At 50.4% G+C, this 13,897-nt stretch overlaps 1 protein-coding gene across 4 annotated transcripts in view; it reads left to right on the forward strand.

Moving 5' to 3' along the window:
• The window catches only part of CRTC3 (CREB regulated transcription coactivator 3), a 109,898-nt gene that overhangs the window by 56,432 nt on the left and 39,569 nt on the right, over positions 1-13,897 (forward strand). For all 4 annotated transcript variants that reach the window (XR_009263794.1, XR_009263793.1, XR_009263795.1 and 1 more), the window contains exons 3-5: positions 3,633-3,752; positions 11,406-11,467; positions 13,095-13,157. Coding sequence is in view for 1 of the 4 variants with exons in the window: in XM_058736497.1 (XP_058592480.1) it covers positions 3,633-3,752; positions 11,406-11,467; positions 13,095-13,157 (245 nt within the window). In the remaining 3 variants the exon portion in view is untranslated. The remainder of the gene's footprint in view (positions 1-3,632; positions 3,753-11,405; positions 11,468-13,094; positions 13,158-13,897) is intronic.

The following is a 13,897-nucleotide window of genomic DNA, read 5'->3' on the forward strand; positions in this document are numbered from 1 at the left end:
ACCTAGACATCCATCCTCCTTCTAATGCCCAGTGTTCTTAGTCTGCTCGGGCTGCCCTAACAGGACACCACAGACTTGGGGGTGGGGGGTGGGGGGAGGGCCACTGACACAGCAGAAATCTCTTGTCCCACAGTTCTGGAGGCTGGACGTCCAAGATCGAGATGTGGGCAGGGCGGGTTTCTGGTCAGGCCTCTCTTCCTGCCCTCACACGGCCTTTCCTCTGTGTGTGTGTGTCCTGTGGTCTCTTCCTCTTAACAGGACGCTGGTGCTATTAGATGAGAGCCCACCTGGAGGACCTCGCTTAACCTGCATTTCCTTCTGGGTCCACATACAGTCCCTCTGGGGCTTAGGGCTTCCACCTGTGCACTGAAGCAGGTGGGGGAGCAGTTCGGCCGGTAAGCCCCAGTGCCCCTGGGATAAGGCAGCTTTCGCATGCATCATCTAATTTCGTGTTCTCAGCAAGCCTGTGAGGAAGTTATCAGCAGCATCCTGTCCACTTTACAGATAAGAGAGAGGGGATGACTGGCTGTTAAGAAAACGATTCTGGACTGGAACTGTTTCTTTGACTCCAAAGCACATGTTCTTTGAATTGCAGCGTGGGGTGTGGGCCTCCTGAACATTGGAAGTGAAATACTGTGCACCTGCTGAATTAATAGCTATAAGGGTTACATACACAGAAAATAGGTACAGGAAATAGACCACAAGAATGTATGTGCTGTGTGGGTACAACCCACGTAAAAAAAAAAAACTATGGATAAAACTTGAAAAGGAACTGAAAGCACGAAGCCCTTGGCCTTCTAGTTCTTTTTTGTGTTAGAGTCAACCTAAGAGATACATTGTGTGTTTTTTTTTAATTTTTTTTTTAACGTTTATTTATTTTTGAGACAGAGAGAGACAGAGCATGAACGGGGGAGGGGCAGAGAGAGAGGGAGACACAGAACCGGAAGCAGGCTCCAGGCTCCGAGCCATCAGCCCAGAGCCCGACAAGGGGCTCGAACTCACAGTCCGTGAGATCGTGACCTGAGCTGAAGTCGGACGCTCAACTGACTGAGCCACCCAGGCGCCCCAAGAAATACATTGTTAAATAACAGACTTTTAGCTCTCAGCAGGCACAAGGCCATAGTGTTTCACAGGCTTCCTCTTCTTGAGTCTGCTCAGCCACACACCCGCCCCGCCCCCCCAGCTTCCCCCACGGAACACCTGCTGGAGCTCATGTCATGAGCAAGGCAGGTGCCTGTGAGTCCAGAAGGCCGAAAAGCTCAGTGTAGTTTGGAAGAAGACCAGCTGCTGTAGGGGCAGGGGGCTTCAGTAGTGTCTCGCTGAGCACGAGAAGAAAATATCCAATGTTGGCAGAGACCATCCCCCGCCCCCGAGCTGAGTCCAGGCAGCAATACAGGATTTGGGCCCATGCATTTGGTGACCGCAAAAGAGGCGAGTGTGAACAGCAAGTATGTGTGTAATAGGAAGTCTGCCAGACGTTCCAAGAACTCTCTGCTTTTTTGGAACCCCTTCTAGAGGCCCTCAGCCCCACCTCTGTAGGCCGGTCTCCGTACTCCGAGGCTCCTAGATGAAAGTGTGTTTCCAAGGACATGTAACACCACTCAGGTGAATGTTGGTCCTGTTACCAGAGAATCCTCCCTTTTACCCTGGAACAAAGTCATCTGTCCCTCGTGTTCCTGTGTAAACAGGTTTTGAAAACTGTGATGTGGGTGTGCGTCCTCCTGATTAACAAGGTATTTCAATTTGTCACTCCCTGGAAGATTATGCTGTGTTGTCTGAGATCAGCACCCAGCTTACCCATCACAACGGCTGTTTTTCATGCCCTCAGAAGTTGTTCCTCACGAAGATCTCTTTGTTTTAGGAGATGACAGATTTGGGTTGAAAAAGAGATTAGACGGGGCATCTGGGTGGCTCAGTCGGTTGAACGGCTGACTTCGGCTCAGGTCATGATCTCGCGGTTTGTGGGTTCGAGCCCCGCGTCGTGCTCTGGGCTGACAGCTCGGAGCCTGGAGCCTGCTTCGGATTCTGTGTCTCCCTCTCTCTCTCTGCACCTCGTGCTTTCTGTCTCTCAAAAATAAACAGAGAGATTAGAACTCTTAGACTCAATTAATTTAGACATTGTATCAGCCTGTTCTGGAGAAATAGGAGGCTTTCCCAAGTCCAGAGTGAGAAAATCCATGTTTAGCAAAGAAAAAGTAACCACCAATTCTTAGCTAAAAGAAACAGCTCCCCTATAAAAACATCCTCTGTTATAGGATTCCTTTCAGAGCAAGCTATTTATACATGATTCAGTTTAGATAAAAGAAAATCTGCTTTCGTATATTTCACAAACACATCCATCCCCTGTGTAACGTTATATATATACTACGCGCACATCATATGTGTGATACAGTGGTCCAGCCTAGCGTTTGGCCTTTGACAACCAAAAAGATTGCCTTTTATGATGCCAGTCTCAAAAATGTTAAGAATGTACCCCCACGGCACCTGGGTGGTTCAGTTGGTTAAGTGTCCGACTCTTGATTTCAGCTCAGGTCATGATCTCTCATGGTTCATGAGTTTGAGCCCTGCATCGAGCTCTGTGCTAACAGTGTGGAGCTTGCTTGGGATTCTCTCTCTCTCTCTCTCTCTCTCTCTCTCTCTCTCTGTACCTCTCCTGCTTGTCTGTCTCTCTCAAAATAAATAAACTTAAGAAGAATGTACCCAAGCCTCCCTTAAGAAAGGATTTTGGATTTATTGACCATGGGTTTATCTTGAATCTGTTTATATTTTCATTTGTGCCATTTTTGGAATAACGAGTTGCGCCATTTCCAACTTGTGTTGAGGTAGCATTCTTTTCTCTTTCCTTAACTGAGGGGTTACAGACTCAAACGTCTAACGTAGTTAGTCGGTGGTCTGGTTAAAAAAGCATTAAAAGCGCGAGAACGGGTGTCCCACCTACAGAGAGCAGCCACTCTCGATTTCAGTCCATTCTGCCACATGGGAACGTGGGACTGGCGTGGCCTGGGTGTTCAGATTTTTCCCTAGAAGCCTCAGACCTGAATTTTTAAACATTGTCAATTCAATTGGAAATTTAAAGACTCTGTGCAAAACAAATAACCCACAGTCTGTAGGTATTCCGGTTTCTTTCTGGATACTATATACCTGTATTTCTGGATACTATGTATATATATTTCTGGATACTGTATCTGTATTTCTGGATACTGTGTTGTGTGTGTGTGTGTGTGTGTGTGTGTGTGTGTGTGTGTGTACACATTTATGGATACTGTATCTGTATTTCTAGATACTATAGGTATCCAGCTTACCTCTGTCTGAAATAGACCTCTTGCGTTTCAAACATACTTCTGAGTGTCTGGGGTGTGATGTATGAACCTGTGGTCCTGCCTCGTAACTGTGACAGCTTTTAATGTGTCATCGATTTGGCTTTTATCTTAACACACTAAAGACCGTTTTCAGTTGTTCTGCACTCCTACAGAAACAGCCCCACGTGTTCCGTGACTGTGTTTACCTTGACTCGAGGCACAGTCATAAACACTCGTAAAAATCCGAATCTGCCTTTTCATCTGCCACCGCTGCTGAGGGTGAGTGTGGCGATTTCATGGTCACAGGCCGACTCCTCTCCCTTCTTTCCGCAGCCGTCCCTGCACCAGGCTGATAGCGCACGGGGGACCCGCCACCATGGGCTGGTGGAGAGGCCGGCCAGGACCCGCTTCCACGCGCTCCACCGACGGTCTGGGGACAAGCCGGGACGACCAATATCCTTTCTCGTTGTCTGAGGGCAGTATGACTTCTGAAATGTTTGAGAGGTTTTCAAGGTTTCTCTTCCCTACAGTTCCCCTTTGGCCTCCAAGCCTTCATTTTATCTGATGAAGGGAGGCAATAAAAACAAACGAGTTGGAAACTAGAAACATCTCTGCAGCTGAAAATTGGAAAGACCATCGCGGGTGTTGACTTGATGAAAACGGTGATAAAGCGGAGTTGGGTGACGTAACTGGACACAAGCAGAACCTGTAACCCGGCCCTGTTGCAAGGCCGCCTCAGGATTTTCTTCCGAGGTCAGCCAAGGCACAGTTAAACCTGACTTTGAACCAGGTTAGAGAGACCTGGTCTATCTAGCTAAAACAGACATGTGGGAATCTGGCTGATTTTTATTTCTGCTGACCTGGGGACCCTGCTGTGAGAACTTCCAGAAGAAAGTTCATGCGATCCCCTATTTATGCAGTTCCAAGCTCAGTGAGTGACGCCTTACGGTATGAAGTTAGGAAACTTCTTATGCAGTACTTACGCCAAGACCTATGCTGTTAAGTAGGAATGAAGAAGAGGAGATTTCAAAGTCCCCTGATAGTTTTGTTTTTCAGGGGCCGGGGCTTAGGCAGTGGGCGGGGTGGTCACCGCTGGGCCACCGGCGTTGTGCTCAGGGCTTCGGGGACACAGTTTGGCGGGAGGGGACGTGGAAGCAGCGTGCCGGGAGGCCCCGTGCCCTCCCTGCGCTCCCCGCTCTGGGGTGGAGGAAGGCACAGGAAGGCGGGGTGCGTGTCACTGCACAGCTGGTTCCTGGCAGTGATGGTAGAGCTGGCTTCTCGAGAAACCAGGAAGTGGGGGGAGGGCACGCGTGTTTGCCGAGCACCTACCCATGCCAGGCACCGCGCCGGGCCATTTCTGTGTCATTCCGTCCTCAAAACTCGCTGAGTAGTTCTTGCGTTTTAACCCGCATTTTCCAAGGAGGAGGCTGAGCGTCGAAGTCACTTGTCCCAGATTCGCGCTGTCGAGGTTGGATTCAGCCCGGGTCAAGCGGACTCCGGGCCTGGGCCTCTCCCCTGCCTCCGGCACTCGGTGGGTCGGCCCCCGGACCCCCTCCTGCCGTCAAGAGAGGCCCTGTAGGGGGGGGTTGTAGGACACACACAGGGGACACGCTTCTCCTGCCCCCGGGCTTCCTCCAGCTTCCTATTTGGAGGCAGGGATAGCGACCCCAGGGAACGTTCCCGTCTCCCCTCTCTTCCGCCTCCAAGGGACACACCGCGGACACAGGGTCCACGACAGACCCTGACTTCTAGTTTTATGTATTATGTGACTGCTGTCAGGGAGGGTGACGGTGACAGCTGATTCTGCGGGTTCCCTTCTGGAACACGTAATAACCCTTACGCAGAACGCAAAAGGGAGAGGAGAATCCAGACGAGTCTTCGGCTCATGTGCTCACGTGTGGGAGGAGCATGTACACCAAACCCTCATCGAGACTGCTGAGAATTTTCAAGCAAAAGACTTCTGAGTGTTTCTTTGCTTGATTTAACAATATGTCTTTTTCCAAAGTCTTGATTCTCTTTTTCTCCTGTAGGTGTTCTCTGTAAATAGTATAATACATACATGACATATTCATAGCCATATATATAAATACCTGTATACTTGCAACTATCTCAGAGCCTTTTTACAGCAAGTATGGTCTAAGTATGTACACATGCTCACAGCTCTTTTAACCAAGGGAATAACTTAGAAGAGGAGGGGATTGAAGGAAAGCGACAGAGGACAGTGTTCATTCACTTCAAAACAATGAGGGGCTCCTGGGTGGCTCAGTCAGATAAGCGTCCGACTTCGGCTCACGTCATGATCTCACAGTTTGTGAGTTTGAGCCCCGCGTCGGGCTCTGTGCTGACAGCTCGGAGCCTGGAGCCTGCTTTGGTTTCTGTATCTCCGTCTCTCTCTGCCCCTCCCCTTCTCTCTCTCTCTCTCTCTCTCTCTCTCTCTCTCTCTCTCTCTCAAAAAAGTATTAAACATTAAAAAAAATTATTTACTAGTGTCAGGCCCCGCTGAGACACTGCAGGCATAGTGGCGAACATAATATGGTCCCTGTCCTCATGTTGCTTACAGTGGTCACAGTGCAGTGTGGTGAGCTCTCGTCGAGGCAGCTCATAGGAGGGGCGGCCAGGACCAGTGATGGGAGGCTGGAAAAGGCATCCTTGCGGTACGTCTGAGGCTTGCAGGATGAGCCACCGGTAAGGGGATGATGTATTTGTGTACTCAGCAGAGATCTACAGGGTCCCTTTTCTGTACAAGTACTGTCCACGCGCAGGGGACTGGGTGGTGGGACAAGACGTGTCCCCGCGTTGGTGAGGTTTTGGTCTGGGGGAGGTGGTGGACAGCAAAGAGGTAAAGAAATGATTAAGGAAGATGATGGCAGAAGGTGGTAGGTGATGCAGAGAGAGGGAGGCAGCTGGAGAGGGAATGTTCCAGGAAGACGGTGTATCTTGTGCAGAGTCACAGAAGGGGCGACCACACCATGCGCTCAGGGGACTCGGTCTCCTCCCAGGTGATTTATCACGGGGTGTCACTTGACCCCATCTATGGGTCCCCTTGTGAAAACAGCAGCAAATACAGGTCACCTTCAGAGGGGAAGGGAAGCAAAAACTAAACTAATGCACAGAGAGATTGAAGTTCATCACACAGTACATGTCTGATCCACAGGTCGTGAGACCCCTCTCTCTGTTCTCTTCTTAAGCACAACCTAACTGGGCTCTGGGGACTGGGCATCTGCTGATACAAAAAAATTTTTGAGCTCAGGCCGGTCCGTTAATGGACAGCGTGTCTCTTCTGCGGAACCAAGGGGCCGTGAGCTCCTAGTGAGATATAGGAGAGGGATAATTATACGTCGAAGGTACTGACATAAATCAGAAGAACTTGGAGAAAGATTTCATCTTTCCTTTCGTGGCCACATTCAGTTGATTTCGAAATAATTTGCTTAAAACGGTGGCCTTTCACACAGGGTCTTCTGTTACCTCCTTAATGTCTGTCTCCCACTTCTGTCATTTGAAAGTGTTCACACCAGTTTGAACCTTTGTTAGAACAAAAAGAAAAGGAAAAAAACGTATCCAGAATTCTCTTCCTGCAGCTGTTTCTTGGCTTGGAAGTTACTTCAGCGCGGCAGACTGGCCCAGACAGGGGTTCAGTCCTATGATACAGGGATCTCACATGAAACGGACATTGTTTAACAAATATTCTGGCTTCCTCCCTGAGTGGGTAGCAAGCAGGGCACCGGCCTGGGGACATTCCTCGTGCAGTGGGCAGCTGTGGCCTCAGAGAAGGCTAGTGCCCTGGGCTTTGCTGCTGCCACAGGCAGCCATCACAAGCAAAGACCAGGGCGCTGTCCAGCTGGGCTGTGCCTGGGGCCACACTCAGAAGGCGGGGGGGGGGGGGGGGGCACCGCCTGGTCCCTGGCTGGGGCCTGGGCTTGCAAACTCAGCTTACGGGCTCTTCTACGTGTCCGCGGCCGCCGGTTTCTGCAGCAGCCCTCTTCCCTCCTCCAGGGCAGCGGACATGGGTCCCACACGCCGTCTGGTCACATTTCTGAACAACTAATGTGAATTTGCGGCAGATAGGATATTATCTTAGACCTGTGGGTAACACATCGAGAATGCAGGGGACACAATGGAGAATCATGCTAAACGCCTTCCTCTAAAGGTGTTTGTAGAAACAGAGAAAAATAAGTGTGTGGAAAATTTCTGATTTATGTTCCCAACAAGGCGCAGGAGTGCATCGCCATCTGGGAAACTAGCGTGAGTGGTCAGGAAGGGACGCCTTAAGACCTGCCAAAGTTAGGAATGGCTTTCCTCTTTGGAACAGACCTTGCTTTGAGTCTGTTTGTGCAACGAGATGAAAGTTTTAGGACATTGGTGTATAGAACACGGTTTCTTTGACATACTCAGCCTGTTACATTTGAGGAAACGCTACTCCACTCCCCACCACCACCCCCCGCCCCCCGCCGGCCCCCAGGGCTCTAAGAAGGCTTACAGCTAAAAAACTTTTTCTCTTCACCCGGGACTAACAAAATGCATTTGATCACAAAACCCAACTTTTACCTAATACCCACTAGCGATTTCCATCTTAAAGGGCAAGGAACGGGCTGATGTTTAGAGCTTCTCAGGAGAAAATGTTCAGACTTCAAAATTCCACATGTGACCTGTCTGTCGCTCGTGTGCCAAGGAGAGCAGAAAGATGTTCCCACGCAAGCAAGGACTCAGAAAGATCCCACTCAGATTCTCTCCGTGACATTGGACTCCAAGATGTTTTCTAGCAGGACGTAGTTGGAGGCAAAACAGGACAAGAGGAAGTAACATGATGGCGAAGACGTGGTTGAGAAATTAGGAAGGAACCAGACTGGGACCGGCTCTGTGTGTTCGCTCTGACCCTGGGAGTCGTCTTGCGGGCGGGTTCCAGGAAAGCAGACTCAGAGTCCACTCGCCCGGCCGGCTGCATGGGAGGTCCTGGGCCTGCCCCACAAACCACCCCCTGGTAGAACCCTGAGCTCCAGAGGCTCGGAGACAAGATGGCCAGCCTCCAGGCTGCCTCTAGAAGGCTCTTCCTGAGCCCTGCCCCAGGTGCGCTTACCACATGGGAACCGGAAGCCGAAAGGAGAAGCCGGGCTGTGCTCTCCAGCCACGAGGCCAGCAGCACAGCAGAGACAGGGTGGATGCGTCTGGAGCTTCTGTGGCTCAGTGACCCCACCCATGGGTAGATGGGCCACCAGATGTCCTGTCTTATCAGCAGAAGAGCTACTCCCCTTCCTTTGGGGAAGAGTGAGTAAGAAGCTTCCCTGTGACACTGCCCACGTGGAGGAGGAGGAGGGGAGGCCTTTGGTCAGCGGACTGAGGCAGGGACACAAGGAGCTTCCTCTCCAGATTCACAGGCATGTGGGGAGCACGTCGGTGGGTGAAACACAGTGGACGGGCGAGAAAAGGAGCAGACGCGAGGGAGGAGCGGGAGTTAGTGTCCGGGTGGAGTTTGAACGTACTTTTGGTGGCAAAGCCGAGCAGGCGGTGGGAAACTGGGGCTTGGCACGAACTGTCGGCGGCGGGTTTGGGGGTCCCTGGACTACAGGAGCCCAGTGCCGGTTGGAGCCAGAGGCCGGGGCAGGACTGACCCCCGCCCCCCCCCCCCCCCCCCGCCCCCAGTGAGCTTGGGTGGGCCCGGCTCTGTGTCCTCGGGCACTCCTCCCCGAGTGTCTCCAGCCTCCCACGCTGCCCCTACGGCATGATGCCCAGCAATTCCAAGGCCCTTGTCCCCGTCTTGTCCCTTTGTGAGCAACATGGGCTGAGAGGCTGTGAGGCCATGGGGCTCAGGGAGCATCAGGATTGGAGGAGGAGGAAGAGGAGGAGGCAGCAAAGGACCTGAAAAGGAGTGCGTGGGGCGGGTGTGCCAATAAAAATGTGCACACTAATGTGGGGACCTTTTAACCTAGGCTAACCGGGGGTGATGGCCGAGGAGCTGGTCTGGCTCGTTAAAAACTCTGCTTCTCCGTTGGCAGCCGGTAGACGCCACGGTCGTTTGTTGAATTGATGGTAAATTCAAGTTGACAAATAAGGGTATTTCCCCATCTTTAGGTTGTCCTGTAGGACATGTCGGTGTTGTGGACTAGTCAAAGCCACCTGAGTGAAAGCTCCTGAAATCTTAAGAAGACTTTTCTGGGCTTGCCTTCGGTTGACTGCAGCTTCGTGAGCCAGTGACGTTAGCGTTTCTCCTGATGCCCAGCAGCTCTTGCGTTTTTAAACGGCCAGTAAATGACATGTGCCAGGGAGAATTAAGAATGCTGAGCGGTCACATCTTTTGAGTTTTGCTGGCCCGGCCTCATCGCATCAAGAACCCCAGCCGGGCCCGGGGTGGTGTTCCTGGGTCCCGGCCCCTTGGGAGGCCGAGGAGGGCACGGCCCGAGCCCAGGGCGGCCGACCGGTGGGGCGTCCACGCGGACTTCCGCATCAGGGCGGCGTGGAGCTGGTGGGTGGGGGGATCTCACCTGTCAGCAGCCGCCGCACCCCGGCCTGGGCAATGCAGTGAGAACCCCTGAAAGTTAATTTCAGGAAACCACTACACGCCCATGCTGTTAACATGCATCAGAAAGGTTAACGTGCTGCCTCAAACCTCACCATTGAGGTAATGGGCGCTTGGTCATTCTGTTACTCTTAAGGCTCCACGTGCTAAGTTGTGTTAGCGGCACTGCCTCGGGGACTTAGGACGGCAGGGTACTGAGAGAAACGGGAACCTTCTGCTTCCTGACGTTCTGCTTCTCCCCACAGAGATCCATTGAACTCTGCAGGAAGCGGAAAGACAGATGCCCGCGGGTGGGGAGACTCGGTGCCTCCTGGCCGATGGCTCGGTCCACCAAGGCTCTGGTGGTTTTCATCGGTCAGGGGGCCTGCCTCCTTCGTGCTCGCCTCCTGTGGCGTATTCTAGCCTGCGCTTCACATGCACGAAGCCCCATCGTTGAGGAAGTGTCTCCCTTTTGAAAATCATCTCTTACCGTGTGGACTTAGGTTCAGATTAAGAAGTAAGCTAGCTGCAGATGACAAATACAGAGAGTGGACCTCGTGATCATAACGCCCCTCCCGGCCACAGGGGCCTTTCACACCCAGTCGTTCATCGGGGACGCCCAGGCCAGGCCTGCGTGACGGGGGCCCCCTCCCCTTCCTCCTGAGCCCACGCACGTGGTGGCTTCTGTATAGAATCATTACAGTTTGCAGCAGGAGATTATTATGATTAAAGATGTTTTGAAGAGACTGTTCTATGGGTGTAAATGAACTAAATTAACTAAACGCCTCTACTGCCCTCGGCGTGGATATTGTCGCATCACATCTGTTTCTCTCTGCGTCTGGAATATGTCCCAGGGCACCATCCCTGGAAGAGTACAGAATTTAGAAAATGGAGCCCCCGACAGCCCAAGGAACTTACCATTTCTCCACCATTTCTAGTGCAGCTCTCTTTTGGTTGTAAGTAACAGGAACCCTCAGCTTGAAAAAAGGAAACTTACTGACTTATGTCCCTGGAAACCCAAGGGCACTATCCAGGGGTTCGCACAACAGCCCTGAGACTGTATCCGCTACGTACCCCCTGGTGGGTAGGGGGATCACACCTGTCAGTCTGTGTTGACTTCCTGGGTGGATGGGCTTTGTCTCCTTGCAGACTGACGCTTCTCTTGGGCTCATCGCCCCAACTGAGGGCACCCTTTTTTCCTCCTCCGAGGCACTCTCTGGCTTTGTTTATGTCAGGAGCCCATCCCTGACCAATCACTGTGGCCGGGGGTATAAGGTACCTTGACTGGAAATACTGAGCCTTGGGACAGAGGGGCTTCCAAAGAATGGCGGCCTTACCGGGTTTGGGGTGAAGGGTGGAGGCAGTTCTTGAAAACAAAAGATGCTATGCCAGCCAAAAAAAAAAAAAAAAAAAAAAAAAGACAGACCCCACACATGAATCATACAGAGACAGCACTCTCCAGAGGCAGTTGTGGAGGGAAGGCCTGGAGGAAGAGCGATGGGTGTAGAGAAACAGATAAGAACCAGAAACCCTGTTGTCTGACTCTCCATGATTCTGGCGTCTTCGTTCTGCTTCAACTTGCCATTAATTTTATTTTCCTTTATTAAAAATTCCACTTTGATGGTAGTACTTTCGGAGCCAGTTACTCCTCACAGCCTCTGGATGAGAGTTGGCCAAGGTAAGCAAGCCGTATTTAAAAAATGTCTTTACTGTTTATTTAGTTTTGAGAGAGAGAGACAGAGAGCAAGCCGGGGAGGGGCAGAGAGAGAGGGAGACACAGAATCCGAAGCAGGCTCCAGGCTCTGAGCTGTCAGCACCGAGCCCGACACGGGGCTCGAACCCACGAACCGTGAGATCATGACCTGAGCCGAAGTTGGACGCTTAACTTACTGAGCCACCCAGATGCCCCAGCAAGCCGTATTTTAAAAAGATATGATGTGTTTGTCGATGGCTCCACTTAATTTTATCCACCTTGAATGCTGTTGTAGAGATTTCTAGTATAAATCATGGAATTTTGTTTTCTCTTACAAAACTTAGGTCCTCCACGAACAATCATAGGCTCATATGGAAGTCTAAGATGAAAAGTAATTTAAAATAAACCTAGATCTTCATATTTAAAAGCAAACAGAAACGCATTTTGAACACATCTACCAATGGAATGCTCTGATTTGGTATTCTTCTATTGAAGACACGGAAAAATAGGAAAAATAAACACCTTTGCTTGGGGTGTCCTCGTAAGCCATTGGAAGGAAAGAAAGATTTAAGAAGCTTCTAAAACTGTAATTTACACAGTGGATTTGATTTAGACTCTCTGAGTATTTTCATAGACAAAGGGCATATACAAAACAAAATTGAGTATTTTTAAGTATAGCAGGCGACAGAATATAAAACCAACTGAAAAGATTGGCGTATCCACTGTGTATGTGATATCATTTTCAGGTCACCGGGTCAGATTTAGGAGACACTTGAAGTGTACATATCAAAAAAAAAAAAAAAAAAAAAATCAGCTCTCTGTGTTGAGGTCGACTCTCCATCCACTCTCCGGGCAAATCCCGACTGAGCACTTCACCGTGAATAACATAGTCAGGACCTGGGAAGTCCGCAAAAGATGAGTGATGGCAGGCCCCTGCCTCCTTGGGTTGTCACCTGCCCTCAAGAATTCTGGGATGCGAGTCGTGGGATAAATACAATACTGCATTTTAAATCATAAAAAGGCATCTCTAAACGGATTGTTTTGCAAACTCGGATCCAAGAAAAAAATGTCTTCAGCTTCCCAGAGCCCTGGGATTAGTTGGATTGACGTTTTCATAAACTGGGCAATTACAACAGTTAACGTGTTCCTCCTCACGGCCGTCTACACGGGAATAGCATTTTTGCATCCAGGACGGCCAGGGCGCCCCCTCTGCAGACACGCGGGATGTGTGCTGGGCAAGACCTCATTTCCCCCAGAGAGGAGTCGGCCATAGAATCTAGAATCGAACTATTTCAAAGGTGCTTATAAATCCCCTTTTTAAAACAAAACCAAACCTCCTTATGTGCCCAGCCAGCTAATAACCCTGTTCTCGTGGATTTGTGGTAGTTTTTATCATGGAGATCAGGAATCCTAGGAGGTGGAGAGATCACTCAGTCTGACCTCATTTTAACACCATTGAGCAAAATGACCAAGTCATGGAGCGTTTGAAGTGACTTTCCCTCAGGTTGTACGGCCAGGTGAGAAGAGCCAGTTCTCAAACTCAGGCCCCAGGCTCCCCTTTGCTCCTGTGGATTGAACATCTTTTCTTTTTCTGTCACTCTGGTTTTTAAAGGCAGCAGCATGCTTGGAAAGAAGAAAAGCACCCTGGGTTCAGGCTGACATCTGCACTTAACAGGTACCTGGGTTCATTGCTAGTAGAAATAAATTTCCGAGACCAATCGATTCGATTGTCCTGCTGCCCTTGATATATTATCCGGTGGCCGGAGGATATTCGTATCAGATGTGTTTATGCGAAGTATTAAAAAAATGTCAAAGGCCTAAATCTCCCACCATTTTTCGAATGTCTGCACAGACAGCACAGGGTACGTAGACAGTATGAGAACCCGAGGTCCAGGGCGGGGCCGCAAGATTGGCTCTTACTGTGCGACCTCGAATAAGTTATTTAACTTCTCCGTGCCTCAGCTTACTCACCTGGAAAAGGGAGATAAGAATACCTGTATCAAGGGATGGTTGTGGGGATTAAATAAGGTACAAGAAACATGGGGGACATTAGCATTCGGCCAGAGTTGGCTTGGCATCGCGATCGCTTTGGGCTGGACTCTAGTGGTAAGTGCTCTCCGGGGGTCATTTTTTTTTTTCAATCCCGACAGCATCCTTCAAGAATGAATATTATTTTCTGTTTTAAGAGATTAAGTGACTTGTCCAAGGCAGTTTAGCTAATGTGCGGTGGTATGGGGATTTAAAAAAAAAAAAAAAAAAAAGTTTCCAGTGCAAAATACAAAACATACACCAAAGAGAAAAGAGCGATGGGAAGTCCCTGTGCCCACCCGTCAGCTTCGGCCCTCGTCGGCCCGGCTCCTTTCTTCGGAACCCCCTCCTCTCACCCCCGTCCCGCCACCCACTAGACAGAGTATC

Source organism: Neofelis nebulosa, chromosome 7 (genome assembly GCF_028018385.1).
Source record: "Neofelis nebulosa isolate mNeoNeb1 chromosome 7, mNeoNeb1.pri, whole genome shotgun sequence".
Lineage (NCBI taxonomy): Eukaryota > Metazoa > Chordata > Mammalia > Carnivora > Felidae > Neofelis > Neofelis nebulosa.